Consider the following 19,678-nt stretch of genomic DNA (forward strand, 5'->3'; position numbering starts at 1 on the left):
CTTTTCTGGAAATGGGGTTTGTATATACATTATATGGTTATATATGTTACATGCATGTATATAGTGAAATGACAATAAACTTGACTTGGCATGACTTGGTTAAGGATGGCTGCTGTGTAAAGTTGGACTGGAGGGCATCCAGGAAGAGCTAGAGCTAATTGGATGTACATTGGCTTGTTGGCAAGAGGCAGAGGCTGATGGAGGAAGCTTGAGTTTTTTTGGATTGGGAAACTGCGATTTGTAGTGTTCCCCAGGAGTTGGCGCCAAGAACATTGCTATGTGTCACCTACGTCAGTGAGAACGTACAAGGCATCGGGGTGGCGGGGTGGAGGTGTGAGGTGCTCCTTCCCTCCGCTAGCCTGCAGGTCACCCTTGGGCAAGGTGTAGCACCTGCTTAGCCCCCTATTCAGGGTAACGTGAACCCATGGGAGCAAGTCGTATGAGCAGCTGGTGCATATCACAACTCCTGGTATGTGAAACCAGGCAGGCAGTCTCTGAAGAATATTGATAAGGCTGCAGTCACCTGCCTTGTAAAGACACTGCCCAGAAGGCGGCAATGGCAAACCACTTCTGTAGAAAAGTTTGCCATGAGCAATCATGGTCATGGAAAGTTGTCACATAACAATAAGGCATGGTCAGTAAATTTGCAGGGGCCATTAAAAGAGATGGTTTCATGGACAGTGAAGGTGGCTATCAGGGATTAATTAGAGGTCTTGATCTGCTGGGAAAGTGGGCCAAAGAATGGGAGATGCAGTTTAATTCAGGTAAGTGTAAGATGCAACTTTGATGTATGTTGCTTGAATTTCCAGCATCTGCAGAATTCCCGTTGTTTGCGTTTAAATTCACTACTGCGAAGCCTCTTCCGGTGATGCCTACACCGAAGAAGTTTAGATCCTCTCTTCGACGGGAGTTCAGTGAAACCATCTCTCACTGCTCCCCATCTCTTTCAAATCCCTTACTCACTCTTCCTTCAGTTAGTCCTGACGAAGGGTCTCGGCCTGAAACGTCGACTGCGCTTCTTCCTATAGATGCTGCCTGGCCTGCTGCATTCACCAGCAACTTTGATGTATGTTGCTTGAATTTCCAGCATCTGCAGAATTCCTGTTGTTAAGTGTAAGATGTTGCATTTTGGGAAGAGAAATCTGGGTAGGATTATCACAATGGGGAGCGTTGCAGAACAGAGAGACCTTGAAATACAAGTACACAGTTCCCTGAACATGATGTCACATGTGGACAGGGTGGTGAAGAACTTTGACCTCTAACCATGATCTTTCAGGACGTTAACCGAGATGTCAGATTGCAGTTGTACACAGTTTCGTTCCACGGTGTTTTTGTTTCGCGGCTGCCTGCAGAAGGCTGAATCAGAGGTGTATTCTGCATACCTGCTTAGATAATAAATGTACTTTGAATCGCTGAAGACGATGGTGAGGCCACGTTTGGGACTCGACATTCAGCTTTAGTCACCCTGCTCAGAGAAAGATGCCGCTCAGCTTGAAAGAGTGTGGAGGAGATTTACGAAGATGTTGCCGGGGCTCGAAAGACTGGATGATGCAGAGAGGTTGGGATTTAATTCATGGGAAGATAGGAAAATGAGGGGAATATTGCATACAGTTCTGGTCGCCTCACTTTAGGAAAGATGTTGGGGCTTTAGAGAGGGTGGAGAAGAGGTTTACCAGGATGCTGCCTAGCTTCGAGGGTATATGCTATAATGAGAGGCTGGAAAAATTTGGGTTGTTTTCTCTGGAGCAGCTGAGACTGAGGGATGATCTGATAGAGGTTTACAAGGTTATGAGAGGCACAGATAGAGCAGATATGGAATATCTTTTTCCCAGAGTAGAAATGTCTAATAGCAGAGGGCACACATTGCAAATGAGAGAGGGTAGGTTCAAAGAGGATGTGAGGGGCAAGTTTTTTCACTCAGAGTGTGGTGGATGCCTGGAATGTGCTGCCTGGGGTGGTGGTAGAGGCAAATTAGAGGTTTTTAAGAGACATTTAGATAGGCACATGGATACAAGGAAGATGGAGGGATACAGACATGGTGTAGGTAGAAGGGATTAGTTTATGGCATCCTAAAAATGTTTAGCTGGTTCAGCACAACATTGTGGGCCGAAGGGACAGTTCCTTTGCTGTTCTCTTCTATGATCCATGTGATATCATGGAGGCATAGGTCAATGGTTAGGAAAAGTTTAGACTCTAAACCTCTAAAGAGGGATCTGGGCCAAACACTGGCAAATGAGACCACAAGACTATAAGATAAAGGAAAGAGTAGATTTAGGCTATTTGACTCTGCCATTTCATCGTGGCTGATCCATTTCCCCCTCTTTGTCCCAATCTCCTGCTTTCTCCCCGTATGCCTTCATGCCCTGACTAACCAAGAATCTATCAACCTTTGCCTTAAATATATCCAATGACTTGGCCAACACAGCCGCCTTTGGCAATGAGTTCCATAGATTCACTGCTCTCCGGCTAAAGAAATTCCTTCTCATCTCCGTTCCAAAAGGACGTCCCTCCATTATGAGGCTGTGGTCCTAGACTACACCACCACAGCAAATATTCTCTCCACATCCACCTTATAGAGGCCTTTCAATATTTGATAGGCTTCATTGAGGTCACCCCTCATTCTTCTGAATTCCAGAGACTAGAGGCCCAGAGCCATCAAACGCTCCTCATAGGACAAGCCTTATTTTCATGAACCTCCTTTGAACCCCATCCCATATCAATCAGCACATCTTTTCTTAGATAAGGGGCTCAAAACTGCTTGCAATACTCCAAGTGAGGCCTCACCAGTGTTTTTATAAAGTCTCAACATTACATCCTTGCTTTTACATTCCAGTCATCTTGAAATGAATGCTAACATGACATTTACCTTTCTCACACTGACTCAACCTGCAAATTAACCTTTAGGGAATCCTGTATGAGGGCTCCCAAGTCCCTCTACACCCCAAGTTTCTGAATTTTCTCCCTATTCCAAAGTGCTTTTATTTCTTCTACCAAAGTGCATGACCACACAATTACTGACGCTGTATTCCATCGTGGGCACGTGGTCAAGTGGTTAAGGCATTCGACTAGCGGTCGACTGAAGGTCGTGAGCTTGAACCCCAGCCGAGGCAGCGTGTTGTGTCCTTGAGCAAGGCACTTAACCACACAGTGCTCTGCGACGACACTGGTGTCAAGCTGTATGGGTCCTAATGCCCTTCCCTTGGACAACATCGGTGTCGTGGAGAGGGGAGACTTGCAACATGGGCAACTGCTGGTCTTCCATACAACCTTGTCCAGGCCTGCGCCCTGGAGAGTGAAGACTTTCCAGGCACAGACCCAAGGTCTCGCAAGACTAACGGATGCCTTTATTGTTCCATCTGCCGGTATGGGACTAGCTTAGATAGGAATCTTGGTCAGCATAGATGAGTTGGGATGAATGGCCTGTTACTGTGCTGTACAACACTAGGTACAAATCTTGGAACTCCCTCCCCAGCAGCAGTTGAGAGTTTTGGACAGCAGCAACCTTCAGCCTTGCCACCCATGCCCAACGTCCAAGTAAAATAGCAGCATCTGCTGTTTATATGCTTTAGACCGCTGCTGATCACGATTTATCTGATGCTAACAGTGGCAGCTTATCTCATCAAGGAAGCTTAAGACCCAAGAGACTCAATGTGTTTGCATGAAGAGTTAATTGCAATCCTGATTTGAAGCCACTTCGGGTGCAGTGAGTCAGAGTGGATGGGGAATCCAGGACCGATCAGAGGCTCCAGGGAGGAAACCTTAATTCACCTACTCACCTCCACAGACAAGCTGCAGCCAGGCCCACGCACCACACCTCTGCTTACCCTTTGACGGGTCGTTCATTTATTTATTGACGTACAGCGTGGAATAGGCTCTTTGAGTCACGTCGCCCAGCAATTCCCCAATTTAATCCTAGCCTAATTGCAGGACAATTTTCAATGGCCAATCAACCTACCGACCGGACTGTGGGAGGAAACCCATGCGGTCACGGGGAGAATGTACACACTCTTCACAGACAGCAGCAGGAATTGAACCCAGGTTGCTGGAACTGTAAAGTATTGTGCCACCCAGTACGTTACTGTGCCACCTGATGCTTACACAGGTTCCTTAATGTTGTTAAAGTCAGGGGTGGTTGTGTGGATAAGCTCCAATGCTCCCAATGGCACGAGTCTCAAGTAGCCTCTGACAGTCAAGTCCAGCTACTGGCCCTCACTTGTGACTACTAAACCTGTTTCTACTGACAGGAGCAGGGACAAAGGCGGGTTACTGGCACCTTAAAACCAGTCGCTTCAGGCGGATGGGGCTTGTCAGCCACGGTTGGCAGATTATTTAGGAGAAAGAATACTCTGACCTCAAACCTCCACTGCCTTGAGGAAGCCTTCGGGTTAAACCCCAAGGAAAAATCTGGAGTTAGGGTCCCCAAGGCAGTCCTATGTCAAGATCAACACTGACAGGCAACTGCTGCGATGCTGCTAGTGCCAGACTGTATCGGTCTCTGCCATTTCTTTGGATTCATTAGCTGCGTGGAGAGGAGGAAACTACATGGGCAACAGCTTCTTCTCCATATTGTAATCCTCTGGCTGTGTATCTAGACTGCTAGGACACAACATCCACGGTCGACGCTGACCAATGGAGGGCCTCATCGTTTACATGGATGAAACTGTTCTGCAGACATTTTACAACTGGGACCTTTCCTTTAAAAGATTCTGCATGGATCTTCCCCCATTCAAATCTCAGCCCTAGCGCGAGTAGTTGGCTCATCACTGAATTTCCACATCCAAGCACAGTCCTCAACACCTCCCCACAGATCCATCACCCTACCCCAACCTCGGATCCTGAAAACTCATCATCCCAAGTGCCTCAAAGTAAGGGTCTGTCTGCTGCCACACCTGATCTCCATAAATCCCCGAGACACCTCCTACCTTTCCAACCAGCTACCTGATCCCCATAAATCCCCGAGACACCTCCTCCTTTCCAACCAGGTACCTGATCCCCATAAATCCCGAGACACCTCCTACCTTTCCAACCAGGTATCTGATCCCCAAAAATCCCCGAGACACCTCCTCCTTTCCAACCAGGTACCTGATCCCCAAAAATCCTGAGACACCTCCTCCTTTCCAACCAGGTACCTGATCCCCATAAATCCCCGAGACACCTCCTCCTTTCCAACCAGGTACCTGATCCCCAAAAATCCTGAGACACCTCCTCCCTTTCCAACCAGGTACCTGATCCCCATAAATCCCCGAGACACCTCCTCCTTTCCAACCAGGTACCTGATCCCCATAAATCCCGAGACACCTCCTACCTTTCCAACCAGGTATCTGATCCCCAAAAATCCTGAGACACCTCCTCCTTTCCAACCAGGTACCTGATCACCAAACTGGTTGGTCTCTCCCCACCCCCCCCCCAAAACCTTGGACTGGCCTCTGACTTCCAATCTCCCACCTAACCCCCTCCCCCAACTTCCTCCAACCAAGGAAACGCTGTGGCTCCAGAAGAGCTTTCCGCTACACATTAGCAACAACGCCGTGACAAAACTGTGCGCCAAGAGGGTGTCAACGCTTCAACTCCAAACAGATAACCTCTGATACATCATTTAACCTCCAAGAGGACCATAACCTTGTCACAGGAATTGGAGGCTTGTGTACCTCAATGACCCAGAGTCAGGGCTTTATGCTTTGGCTCTTGGTTGGGTCACCCATGGCAAACAGGTCAAAGGGTAGAGGCCAGACTAAGAGTGGTTCACCGGTCCTCCAGGTTCGGGGTTTCAGCTCAGGGTTAACAACCCTGACTGGTCAAAGAAAACTTACAGAAACAGGCAATGAAGAATCCTTCTACATCTGAGTGTGACAGCATTCCTGAGTCTCCACCCGGGACTTGTGTGACTGACTGTGAAAGGCTAGGGGAAGCTACAGACACTATGAAAGAAGCCCTGAACACAACAGCTGGAGGTTCTTCCTTGATATCCTAGACACCAGTGGCGGAATGGGCATGAAAAATATCATTTAAGATTTGAGATGTTGAAGAGCATGGACAACTAATAACAAACAAATTGTAGTAATGGGGAAAATTGCCCCTTTACCTCCATCATGTAATGATATGATGGACGTAACTAATCAATGTGGATCAGTAACCCTCCACCTCACTTCCTTCCCATGCAATCGACCCCCATCTCCTCACTTGTGGGAAAAGTCGAGGTTCTCCGCACCAAAGTGACGTTCATTAGAGACGAATGGGCTTTGAAAGTTCACTGGTACCTTGGGGAGAGCAGTGGGATTAGCTGTGTGTCCTCACCATTTGACCCCTCTCGTACTCCGCGATCTTCTCCATCTCTTCGTTCATTTTCTCGATGTTCTGCCGTCGCTTTTCTTCCCACTCCTGTCAGGAGAGATTAATTGGAAAGCTTTTCACTCACTGATCTAAGATCTCAAGCTCAGGACTGTAGGGTTGGAGGCATGACTTTATAAATCTGGAATATAAACTCAAAATCTGTAATGGTTAGAATCAGAATCAGCTTTATTATGTGCCTAAGAGTTTTGCACTGTGCAAAAGTTTATGCACATATATATATATATATATATATATATATATATAAGTAAACTCAGGTGCCCAAGACTTTTGCAGTGCTGTAGTGATTTTATGTATTGCACTGTACTGCTGCCGCAAAAATAAAGCAAATTTCATGACGTATGTGGGGCATGATAAACCTGATTCTGATATGGGCGTCTGTTGTGGACTGAGAGTGGGAAGGGGAAAGGAGAGGGGAGGGAGTGGGAAGAACCAGTAGGCACTCTGAAATGATCAATAAACCAATTGTTCAGAATCAAATGACCTTGCCTGGTGCCTCAGAGCTGGGTATGTCTGCACCCACACCACCCCCCACCCCGGCACTCCTTCTCTGCCACCCGTCCCACACCCCTCCCCTGGTGCTCCACCCTCGCCGTTCCCAACTTTCTTTGCTGCCACCAGATTTACAAACTCGTCCTGCGTTCCACGTTGACAAATACAGCACTGTGCAAAGCTCTCAGGCACCCTAGCCATACATATGCACCTAAGATTTTTGCATAGTACTGTAAGTTGTGAAAAGTGAAATACAAAAAAAAAGACTAAAAGTTACAAGGTCATAAGTTAAGGGTGAAAGGTGAAATGTTTAAGGGGAACTTTGTCACTCAGGGTGGTTGGAGTTCAGGCACGTTGAAATTTAGAGGTAACAGAATGAGACTACTCCAACCAGGAACGCGGAGCTTGTGCAACTGGAGATAATGGGACGGGCAGAAGTACCTTGCGGGCATAAGAGGCCATAAGACACGAGCAGAATTAGGCCATTCGGCCCACTATCATTCCATCATGGCAGATTTACTACCTCTCTGAACCCCGTTCTCCTGTCTTCTCTCTGTAACCTTTGACACCCTGACCAATCAAGAACCCGTGCTTTCCACAGATTCACCACTCTCTGATGAAAGAAATTCCTCCACAGCTCTGTTCTAAATGACTGTCCCTCTGGTGCTAGACTCCCCCACTATTGAAAATATCCTCTCCACATCCACTCTTTCGAGGCCTTTCTGTATTCGATAGGTTTCACTGAGGTCCCTTCCTCATCCTTCAAATTCCAGTGAGTACAGCTCCAGAGCCTTTAATCGCTGCTCCTATGAAACTTTCAACCCCAAAATCATTCTCGTGAACCTCCTCTGCACCCTTTCCAATGCCTGCACATCCTTTCTTAAAAAGAGGCCCAAAACTGCTCATAGTACTCCAAAAGCAGTCTATCCAGGCCTTTCAATATTCAATAGGTTACAATGAGATCCCTCCTTCGATCTTCTAATCCCCCCTCATTCTAATCCTCACTCTGACCCAGTGCATCCTCGGACTGCGTTGGCGTTGGTGCAGACAGTGCATTTCACTGTATGTTTCGACGTACATGTGACGAACAAAGCCAATCATCCATCTGTTCGTCACTAGTACAGATATGGCGGGACCTCATCTTGGCTGAAATGCCACTAAAGCCAGTGTCCAGAGAGATTCTGGCCAGAGGGGTGGTCAGAGGCTGGGACAACAATAGAGGCTAAAGATGATGGTTTTGGTAATCCTGATGTTTATACAGAAAACTGCTTTGCTCGTGTGGTGCTGAGCTTGAAGTATCAGCCAACTTCAAATGACATTTGGTGATAGAAATTTCGCTTTCCAGAGGCAACACACCCAATGGGAATTAACCTACAACCGGCACATCTTTGGACTGTGGGAGGAAACCGGAGCACCCGGAGGAAACCCACGCAGTCATGGGGTAGAACGTACAAACTCCTTACAGGCAGTGGCAGGAATTGGACCCTGGTCACCTGCACTGTAAAGTGTGGTTCTACCAATACGCCACCAAGTTAAAAGCAAGTTAACATCTTGCTTTTAGTATTCAACACACTGATGGCCTTATGCAAATGAGAACTTTGAGAGGCAGCAGTGGATCCCAAGGTTCTGGCTGCCGAGTCATGGAACTCTCCCCTGGGCCCAATCACTAAAGCACGCAGTCATTCCTCATCAGGAAGCTGCTCTTCGCCCAGCGTGACTAAGCCTTCAGGAACTCCCCGATAACACAAAGGAAGAGAAGTTAATCGATGGCCAAGAGGAAATATTTCAAGCACTGGCTTGCAGCAAATCTCTGCAACTGATCCCAACCTAGAAACTCAGATGTCATTACCAAGACCACAGGATGCAAAATTTTCCATTGGGCCTCAGGACCAAAAGAATGCAGGTGAGCCAACTGGAAGAAGACTCCGAGGATTAAGGTCACCTGCAGCCTTCATCCTCCAAAAGGACAGTGTGGCAGTTTTCAGAGAACCTTTCCATAGGATAGAGGAGCAGAATTAGGCCACTCAACCCATCAAGTCTGCTCCCCTATCGGATCATACTGATTTATTTTCCCTCACAGCCCCATTCTCCTGCCTTCTTTCTGTAACTTTTGATTAATCTTGCTTTTGTTGTTTCGTTGAAGCAGTTGATTGAAAAGGTCAGGGTGGCAGGGCTGGAGGTGAGGCACAGGCCAGTTCAGATCACTGCTCCATGAGGTTTGCTCGTCTCTGTCAATCGGCTGTGGACTCACTTTTGTGTACTTCAGTACAGAAAGTTATTTGTTTACTTTTATTGTTTGCACCATTTGTTTTTTTCTCTCTGCACATTGAGTGTTTGACAGTAAGCAGGCTGGATGCTGTTTTCCTGCGACAGCATTTCATGTAGATATGCTCAATGGTGGAGAGGGCTTTACCACTATGTATCTGGGAGAAGCTACAAAAACTACACTGACAGCATCGAAAGTTGGCACTGAACCCAGTTCTCTTGAGCTGCACTCTCCGAGGTTGGGATGTTTTGAAATCTTGGGTTAACAGGAAGAGACAACTCCAGTCAGGAACATGGAGTTTTGCAACCGGAGATAATGATATGTTTGTGTTAACACCCAATGCAATCTAAGGTTAGCCCACATGGGTTGCCACATAGCTGCCTGTGAAAAAGAATTCCACAGATTCACCTCTCTCTGGTTAAAGAAATTCCTCCTCATCTCTGTCCCACTATTCTGAGGCTGTATCCTCTTGTCTTAGACTCTCCCAGCATAGGAAACATCCTCTCGAATATATTTCTACAACAGCGATGAGAAGAGAGCACGTCCTGGTTGGTGGGCCATATGTCATCAATTGTGAGGGGTGGAGGTGGTCTTCTCCTTGCAAATAATAAACACACTCTTGAACAGATCCACTCTGCCTTTGGTTCTTTGTAATCAGATCAAGCGAAAGGTATATGACACCGCCATCAGGAGGAAGGTACAGGAGCCTCAGGATTCACACCACCAGCTTCAGAAACAGTGACAACCCCTCGAGCATCAGGCTCTTGAACTAGAGGGGATAATTACACTCAACTTCACTTGCCCCATCAGCGAGGTGCTTACACAGCCAATGGACTCATTTTCAAAGACTCATCTCACATTCTCAATATTTATTGCTTATTAATTTACCACTTTCTTTTTGTGCTTGCTCAGTTTGGTGTTTTCTGCACTCTGGTCAAACGCCCAGTTGGGTGTCCTTTCATTGATTCTATTATGGGGTTATTACTCTATTATGGATTTATTGAGAATGTCTACAAGAAAGTGAATCTTGGGGTTGTATATTGCGAGATATGTACTTTGATAATATATGTACTTGGAACTTTTGAACTTAGTACTTTCCCTATGTTTTGATGTATACATGACAAATAAATGAATATAAATCAGAATTTGATGTCCTCGATGGTGGAGAGCAATGGAACCAAAGAGTTGTGAGTTTTTTTTTTGTTTTACACTTAAATCTGTTTCACACATTTGACATTTTCTTTCTTCACAGTCTTATATAACACTGGACAATGAAGATTTTGCTTCCTGAATACATTTGTGTGTATCTTATGGATTTTGGGCTGTTGAACATTAAAATCACCATGGAATTTCCCGATCACACACTACGTTTTTGAAATTGCCTATATTTGTTATTTCAAAGGGCTGGCTCAGCATCGTGGGCTGAAGGGCCAGCACTGTGCTCTAATGTTCTGTGTTCTATAACATTTGATGGTTTGATTCTGGTGAAGGTTATTGAAACTGAAAAGTTTTATCTGTTTCTTTTCCCACAGATGTTGCTGGGATTTGAGGACTTTAGTTATCAGGAAAGATTGAATAGGTTAGGACTTTATTCCTTGGAACGTAGAAGACTGAGAGGAGATTTGATAGAGGTATACAAAATTATGAAGGTTCATGCAAACAAGCTTTTTCCACTGAGGTTGGGTGAGACTAGAAGTAGACATCGGGAGTTAAGGGTGAAAGGTGAAATGTTTAAGGGGAACTTCTTCACTCAGAGGGTCGTGGGAGTATGGGATGAGATGCCAGCAGAAGTGGTAGAAGTTGGTTCAATTGTAACATTTAAGAGAGGGTTGGATAGGTATGTGGATGAGAGGGATATGGTCCAGGACGAGGCAGAAGACCAGGTCGGCATGGACTAGATGGGCCAAAGGACCTGTTTCTGTGCTGTAGTGCTCTATGACTCTCTGCTGCCCCCTGATGGTCACCTCCGGCATTTTCTCTTTTTGTTTGAGATTCCCAGCAACTACAGTTCTTGTTTCACTCTTTGGTTTCATCTGTGGAATCCACTGTCACGGACTTTTGTGGAGGCCAAGTCATTGGGTAGGTTTAAAGGGGAGGTTGAAAGGTTTTTGATTAGTCAGGGTGAGAAAGGTTATGGGGAGAGGGGAGGAGAAAGGGGTGGAGAGGGAAAATACATCAGCCACAATGGAATGGCGGTACAGACTCGATGGCCAAATTCTTCTCCTGTGTATTGTGGTCCGTGGTCTCATTACCAAAGCTGTTCCTGGCAATGCTGACAGGCTGTCACTGCTGGGACAACTTGGTTGAATTTACCTCCCTCCACCCCGAGTGCCCTGAATTTCACAACCGTGGAGTCTGGGCTCTCTTACAGGCGGGCAGCTGAGAGACAGCGATCAAACATGTGAGAATGCACACAATCCGGCTGAAGAGAGCTTCCTTGTAATTATTTTTAACTCCCTTCCTTTTGGTTCCGTCTTGTGAAGTCTTGATGGAAGCACAGCAGCAACAATGCTCCCTGCTTACCTTAGTCCATGCTCCGGGAATGAAAAATATTGATTTAGATAGACGCTGTGTTATTATTTGGTTCTAGGATACTGCTCTTGATTTGCAGTGTTGGCATTAGTTTTTAGTTAGTTTAGTTAGCAACTTAATTGACCTGGAGTCACTGGACAAAGATTTACTTCCTGAATACCTTTGGGTGTATCTTATTGATTTTGGGCTGCTGATCATGAAAATCGCCATGAATTTTCCCTATCATGTACCAGTTTTAAAATCGCCTATATTTGTTATTTCAATTCTTAATTCAAGTCAGAGTATTTGATGCCATGTTTAAGGAAGGCATTTTTGTTGGTCCACAAATCAAACAGGTCTTCAAAGACAGGCAATTCGAAGAACTTCTACTGGGACCAGAGAAAAATCGCATGGAAGGCATTCAAAGATTTTGCTGAAAAATTTCTTAGCAATTGCAGAGCATCAAGCTACATGCAGCTGGTTAACAACAAGCTTCAAGCATACAAAACCATCAAGTGCAACATGTCACTAAACAGTCATTTTCTGCATTCCTGTTTAGACTTCTTCCCTGCAAATCTTAGCGCTGTCAGTAATGAGCATGGTGAAAGGTTTCACCAAGACATTGCGGTCATAGAGAAACGGTATCAGGGCAACTGGACTCCATCAGTGCTGGCTGATTATTGTTAGGGATTTAAGCCCAAACTCTCAGACACTGAGTACAAATGAACATAGTCAACAAAACATTTTTAGCTTAGTTGAACTATTGCAAAGGGTCAGCACCGTTATGTAATTAAACATACTATATTCAGTAAGTTAATTTCTTGTCTCGCCAAATTCCTGCATGAAACTATAAACAAGAAAAAGATCTGTAGATGCCGGAAATTAAAGTAATACACAGGAAATGCCGGAGGTACTCAGCAGGCCAGGCAGCATCTATGGAAAAGAGTAATAGTTGACATTTTGGGCCGAGGGCCCCATCGGGAATGGAAAAAGGAGTTAGACTAAGGTGGTGAGGGGAGGGGAGAAAATAGTACATGGTAGTGAGTGATAGGTGGAACTGGGGAAGGGGGGAAGGGAGGAGGGGGGAAGAGCTGGGAAGTCAACTGGTGAAAATCCTCCTCCTTCCCTTTCTTCCATGGTCTTCCGTCCTTTCCTTTCAAATTCCCCCTTCTCCAGCCCTGTACCTCTTCCACCAGTCGATTTCCCAACTCTTTACTTCACCCCTCCCCCTCTCCTGGTTTCACCGATCACCTACTACCTTGTACTTCTTCCTCGCCTCCCCTCAACTTCTTCTCTTTTTATCTGGTCCTGATGAAGGGTCTCTGCCCGAAATGTCGACTGTTTACTCTTTTCCATAGATGCTGCCCAGCCTGCCGAGTTCCTCCAGTATCTTGTGCGTCCTAAGTCTGAAATTATATTTGTGCTCAGCTTTAAGCGGTCTATCATAAACACAACAAAAATTCTGAGGAAGCAACACATTGGAAAAAATGTTTTGCCCAGTATAATCTATATCCTGCATGTTGTCTGTACCATCATGCCATGATGCTGGTGTTCACGTACCTGTACCTCACTAACCATCAGTGTTGAGTGTTCGCTCAGTGGAAGAGACAAGCTGACAACTGTGGCTGCACAAGTGCATGATGAAGAACTCCTGTGAACACAGCTCTAGTACAATCATCAATCTACAGCAGGGGTTCACAACCTGGAGTCGATGGACCCATCCTGTAGTGGTAAAACATGTTGGAATCCCTGACCTATAGGACATGACACTCAGGCGCTTGGGCTATGTTATTTTTTAAAAATATAACTGTATGCTCTACTGCAATTGTAATTAAGTGTGCTTTATGTGCTTTGTTCTGTGTGTAACCTTTTGTACTATGTTTTGTACCTTGGTCCCAGAGGAATTCCGTTTTGTTTGGCTATATACATGCATATGGTTGAATGAGAAGTTTAGATAGGTACATGGATGGCAGTGGTATGGAGGGCTATAGGCCCAGTGCTGGTGAATAAGCAGTTTAAATGGTTCGGCACAGACTAGATGGGCCAAAGGGCCTGTTTCTGTGCGTACTTTCCAAGACTCTACGACAATTGAACTTGAATTTGTACTGATGCACAGAACGATGCACCCCACCTTACCTTTACTCTTCTGTCCTGCAGTGAAACTCCAGTGGGAACTCCTCCGTCCATCCCACCCCCTCCTCGGCCTCCACGGCCCCTCCTGCCTCGACCTCTCCGCTCCCCCTCGGGGCCGGCGAAACCTCGCGAGTTCGGCGTGGAACGGTCAGTGCGCAGCGTCCTGTCAGGCCGGCCGCTGGGAGAGCTGTAGTGGGCGGTCTGGTCTACTGAGGGTCTGGGGCCGGGGGACGTGGGGCTCCCCACCCAACCCCCTCGGCCGGGTGAACCCAGACTGCTGCGAGCTTTCCTGTCATTCGTCATCCACTTCTCCTGTGGTGAATAAACAGGAATGTTTCAAACACAAAGTGGCAAAGAACCCTCAAAGGCAGCCTCCACTGTAAGACACACAATGACACAGGAGCAAAATTATACCATTCCACCATTCCATCATGGCTGATTTATTTCCCCTCTCAACCCCATTCTCCTGTCTTCTCCCCATAACCTTTGACACCCTGATTAACCAAGAACCCATTAGCACGATGAGGCCACTCTCAGGTTGGAGGAGCAACACCTCATATTCCATCTGGGTAGCCTCCAACCTGATGGCATGAACATTGATTTCTCCAACTTTCAGTAATTCCTCCACCCCCCCCGCCTTTTTTCATTTCCCATTCTGGCTCCCCTCTTACCCTTTCTCTTCTCATTATCTTTCTATCACCACCCTCTGATGCCCCTCCTCCTTCCCTTTCTCCCACTCACCTCTCCGATCAGAAAACACCTTCTTCAGCCTTTTACCTCAAACCCATCACCTTCCAGCTTCTTACTTCAGCCCCCACCCAGCTTCACTTATCACCTGCCAGCTTGTACTCCTTCCCCTCCCTCCCTTATTCTGGCTTCCCCTCCCTTCATTCCCAATGAAAAATCTCGTCCCGAAATGTCAATTGTTTATTCCCCTCCAACGATGCTGCCTGACCTGCTGAGTTCCTCCAGCATTTTGTGTATGTTATTCCGGATACCTAGATTCTGCAGAATTCCTTGAGTTTAAGAATTATCAACCTCTGCTTTAAATGTACCCAATGACCTGGCCTCCACAGCCCTCTGTGGTGATGAGTTCCAGAGATTTGCCAGCCTCTGACTAAAGGAATCCCTCCTCTTCTCTGTTCTAAAAGGACCTTTCTCCTACTCTGAGGTTGTGTCCTCTGGTCCTGGACTTCCCTACTAGGAACCATCCTCTCCACATCTACTCTATCGAAGCCTTTCGATATTCAACAGGTTTCTGAGAGATTACCCCCTCAATCTTCTAAACTCCAGTGAGTACAGGCCCAAAGCCATTAAATGCTCCTCATATGATAATCCTTTCATTCCTGGGATCTTTCTAGAAACCTTCTCTGGACCCTCTCCACCACCAGCACGTTCCTTCTTAGATAAGAGGCCCAAAACTACTCACAATAGTCCAAATGTGTCTGACCAATGCCTTACAAAACCTCAACATTACATCCTTGTTCTTATATTCCAGTCTTGTTGAAATGAATGCTAACATTGCATCTGCCTTCCCCACTAATGATTCAAGCTGCAAATTAACCTTTACACCTCCAGTTTCTGAATTTGCTCCCCAGCTATGCCTTTATTCCTTCTACCAAAGTGCATGGCCACACACATCTGTACTCTACGTTCCATCGGGCAAGATGTGTGCCCAGGATGGTGGAATGTATAGCCACAACCCGCTGGAGGAACTCAGCCAGTGGAGACGTCTCAGTGGAGGGAAGAGGCCAGCAGACATTTCGTGTTGAGACCTTTCCTGTAGGCTGAAATATAGAGGGGATAGAGCACTACTTGTTCAGAGGGAGGCAGGAACTGTGACGTCCCTGGAATGTAAGAGAACAAGGGAAGATTTGATAGAGGAAGCCAAAATCATGAGGGGTCTATGTAGACAGGATAAATACAAGCAGGCTTTTCTCCCCTCTGAGGTTGGGTGAGACTCGAGCTAGAGGTCATAGGTCAAGGGTGAAAGGTGAAGTTTTAAGGGGAACCCGAGGGGAGTTTCTTCGCTCAGAGGGTGGTGAGAGTGTGGAACGAGCTGTCAGAGAGAAAGTGATTCAATTCCAACGTTTAAGAGCTATTAGGACAAGTACATGGATGGGAGGAATATTGAGAACTCTGGCTCAACCGTTTGTTTATTGAGATACAGCATGGATACACCCCTTCCAGCCCTTTGAGCCACACCGTCTAGTAATCCCCGATTTCATCCCTGCCTAGTCACGGGACAACTTACAACAACCAATTGACCTACCAACCGGTACGCCTTTGAATGGTGAGAGGAAACCTGGGCACCCAGGGAAAACCCACGCGGACATGAGGAGAACGTACAGGCAGCAGCAGGGATTGAACCCGGGTCTCCTGTACTGTAAAGTGTCATGCTAACCACTACGCTACCATGCAGATCAACAGGACTAGGCAGAATAATGGGGTCAGCACAGACTCGATGGTCCAAAGTGCCTCTTCCTGTGCTCTAAGGCCCTATGACCCTACGAGCTGCTCACCTCACTAGGGAAGAGCACGACCTAAAACACCTCCTTCCAGATCAGCACGAGGCCGTGGCCTGCTGCCCAACGAGGAACCTTTCCATTGGACACAGAGTGCTGGAGGAACTCGGCAGGTCAGACAGCATTTCCAATTGAGATTCTAGAAGTTCCTCTCCATTTTTATAGTCATAGAAAACAACAGCACAGAAACAGGCCATTCAGCCCATCTAGTCAGTGCTGAACCATTTAAACTGCCTACTTCCATTGACCAGTGCCCACCATGCCCCTCCCATCCATGTATCTATCCAAACTTGTCTTAAACGTTGATATTGAATTCGCACCCATCACTTGATAAAAAAAATTAACATTTCAAGATAGTTTAACGTCACTTCCAGTACACAAGTAGAAGGGAGAAAGAAATAACCATCATTCTGGATCTGATGCAGCACAAGTAAAAACACAGCAAGATAAAGAACACAATAATTTTTTTAAAACTTATATAAATACATGAGATAGCTGGAAACGGAACAGAAGGTTGGCAGTTCAGGTTGGCTGCATGTTTGTGGAATTATTTGCTGAGACTGGAGGTCAGGTCACAAACATTTCACCACCATTCGAGGTGACATCATCAGCGCGCAATTGAGTGTTGTTTCTGCCGAGTGCTTGAGTTTATATTGGTCCGACTCGTTCTTCTGATTGGTAGGCTGTCACACTGGTCACTGGCCTCCGCCGGGATAGCTGAGTGACCTCTGCTGGCCCGTATCCCTGGTTATCGCTCGATATGAGCGCTGGTTCCGCGGGTGTCCGCAGCTCATCCCTCAGTCCCGATCCTGCAGACACAGCCGTTCATAAATTGCATCCAGGTCAATATGTTTGTTAATAGAATCTTCTGTTGAGAACCAAGCTCCTAAGAATTCTCTTGATTTCCTGTTTTGTGCTTCAGCCAGGATTTTCGTAGTTTCCCTAGATGAACTTGTGTCCTTCTTGCGCTTCCTGAGTGACAAGAGGTCTACAAAACGACAAAAATCCTGACCGAAGCACAAAACATGAAAACAAGAGAATTTTTTTTTTTTTTTCTTTTAAAAAAAGCTTGGTTCTTAACAGAAGACTCTATTAACAAGCATATTGAACTGGACACAATTCACGAACCGATGCGTCTGCTGGGATCAGGGCAGAGGGGTGAGCCGTGGGCACCCGTGGAACCAATGCTCACAACGAGCGATAACCAGGGGTACGGGGCCAGCAGAGACAACTTAGCTATCTGGTTGGCCAGGACCCAGCAGAGACTAGCAGCCAGCACAACAGCTAACAAACCAGAACAAAAAGTCTGAACGATATAAGCTCGAGCACTTGGCAGAAACAACATTCAACTGGGCACTGATAATGTCACTCTGACTGGTTACAAAACGTTTGGGACATGACCTTCAGGCTCAGTGAGCAAACATAAGGTAGTTTATAAACATAGAATTATTGATCTGCAACAGAGAGCAAGGAGACGTTTACTCACAGGGAGGGGTCGACTGAGATCACCAGCCACCACCGGGACTCCTTTCCCATTCTGCCTACGGTCATACTCCGCCTCATATTTGGGTCTCCGGGTGGTCACAGAGATGCCGTCTTCTTCTGCCTTCTTCCGGTCTTCTTCAATTTCCTATCGCAACAACGGTAGCATTGTGGTTAGCACGACACTATACAGCTCGGGGCATTCGAGTCCGGGGTTCCTATCTGACATCGTTCCATAGGGAGTCTCTGTTCGTCCTCCCCGTGGAACGTGTGGGGTTACCTCCCACAGTCCAAAGATATACCAGGTAAGTTAACTGTCATTGTAAACTGCCCCCTGATTAGGTTAGGGTTAATTGGGGTTGCTGGGGGAGCATGAATCTAAGGGCCAGAAGGGCCTACTCCAGATGAATCACTAAATAATAGAAATATAGTATGCTTGGGTGGTGGAGTGGAGATTGGTGGGCCGAGTGGAGATATGTCTCTACCAAAGGAGGTGTAAGGTGCTCTTTCCTTTGGCTAGTCTGCAGGTCATCCTTGGGCAAGGTGTAGCACCTGCTTAGCACCCCCTCCCCACCACCACTATCGGGATCATGTGAAGCCACTGTTGTAGGTGGTGGATGGTCGTATGAGCAGTTGGTGCATATCACAAGCCCTGGTTATGTGACCACTGAGGCCAGGCAGATAATCGCTGAAGAGTATTGATCATGGCTGGGGATCACCTGTCTTGTAGAGACACTGCCCAGAAGAAGGCAATGGCAAACCACTGCTACAGAAATATTTGCCAAGAACAACCATGGTCATGGAAAGACCATGACGCGGCACATAATGACGATGTCATACGACACTGCGCACAATGATGACCATGATAGCATGCCATATCAGGGATTAACTCCACCATGGACATTCCTAAGCCTGACCGAGAAAGGAGAAGGGTTGGGCATAGGCTAGCAAAGCCATCCCGTAAAAAACCCAGAGCCACAGGAATGGCAACAGAAACTCCCAAGGTCTCATTCCTGGCAGAGGAAGGATCTTCACCAAGAAGAAATATGATGGGCTACACCTGAGGGCAACATGTAAGACTGGATGAAGACAGAAGACCCTGGGTGAGCTGCCGTCGGCAACCTATGCCCCAGTAGGAGTGCTGGGCGTAAGTAGTATCATAGGTCAACTTAATTTCCCATATGCAAAGGTTCATTTCAAAGTTTCAAAGGTTAACTTTATTGTAAAAGTATGCATGTACAATAGAACTCTGATATTTGTCTTCTCCAGGTAGCCAAGACATACAAAAACTATGGGAGTTGTTGAAAAGCCATCACTACACCCCCTACAAACTCACATACCCCAAAACACCCCACCCCCTCTCTCACACTAAAAACTAAACAGATTGCCCACACCCCACCCCAAAAACCCGGCCCCCTCCCTCACAACAAAAAACAGCGATGATAACGTTTACATCTTTTAGGAATTAGCTGCGGTGTGTTGGACATGCAATAAAAAACAACATTCGACAAATATAACAAACAACGAAATAAATTAAAATAGCCAAGAGGTTAAAGTACGAATATGGAATAAAATGTATGTAAATACCAGCCTGAAGAAATTCAATATTACATTTAAAAACTGGGAAGGAAGTGCGCTCAGTAGATACACCTGGAGGAAATCTGTTCCAGAGGGAGCTGTGTTACATGAGAGCGACCTCCACTGTACCGCAGAGGACAAGCGGCAGCTGTGAAGTGAACAACCAAAAGCCCCAACCGCTGACTGAAGCCACCACTTACTCTTGCCTACACTGCACCAGAATGTGTAGATCCCAGATCAACCTCCACAGCCACCTGAGGACCCACCAATAGACAACCCCTTGGTCCCAAGATTGTTCTCCTAAGCCTTAGGAGATCATACTCGACTCAGGTGATCGCACTAC

General features: G+C 46.5%; 1 protein-coding gene across 3 annotated transcripts in view; it reads right to left on the reverse strand.

Moving 5' to 3' along the window:
- The window catches only part of ccdc9 (coiled-coil domain containing 9), a 94,667-nt gene that overhangs the window by 63,325 nt on the left and 11,664 nt on the right, over nt 1-19,678 (reverse strand). For all 3 annotated transcript variants that reach the window (XM_063063583.1, XM_063063582.1, XM_063063581.1), the window contains exons 4-6: nt 17,762-17,905; nt 13,754-14,062; nt 6,295-6,378 (exon numbers count right to left, since the gene is read on the reverse strand). In XM_063063583.1, the coding sequence (XP_062919653.1) occupies nt 6,295-6,378; nt 13,754-14,062; nt 17,762-17,905 (537 nt within the window). The remainder of the gene's footprint in view (nt 1-6,294; nt 6,379-13,753; nt 14,063-17,761; nt 17,906-19,678) is intronic.

The sequence above is a fragment of the Mobula hypostoma genome, chromosome 12, assembly GCF_963921235.1.
Source record: "Mobula hypostoma chromosome 12, sMobHyp1.1, whole genome shotgun sequence".
Taxonomy (NCBI): Eukaryota; Metazoa; Chordata; class Chondrichthyes; order Myliobatiformes; family Myliobatidae; genus Mobula; species Mobula hypostoma.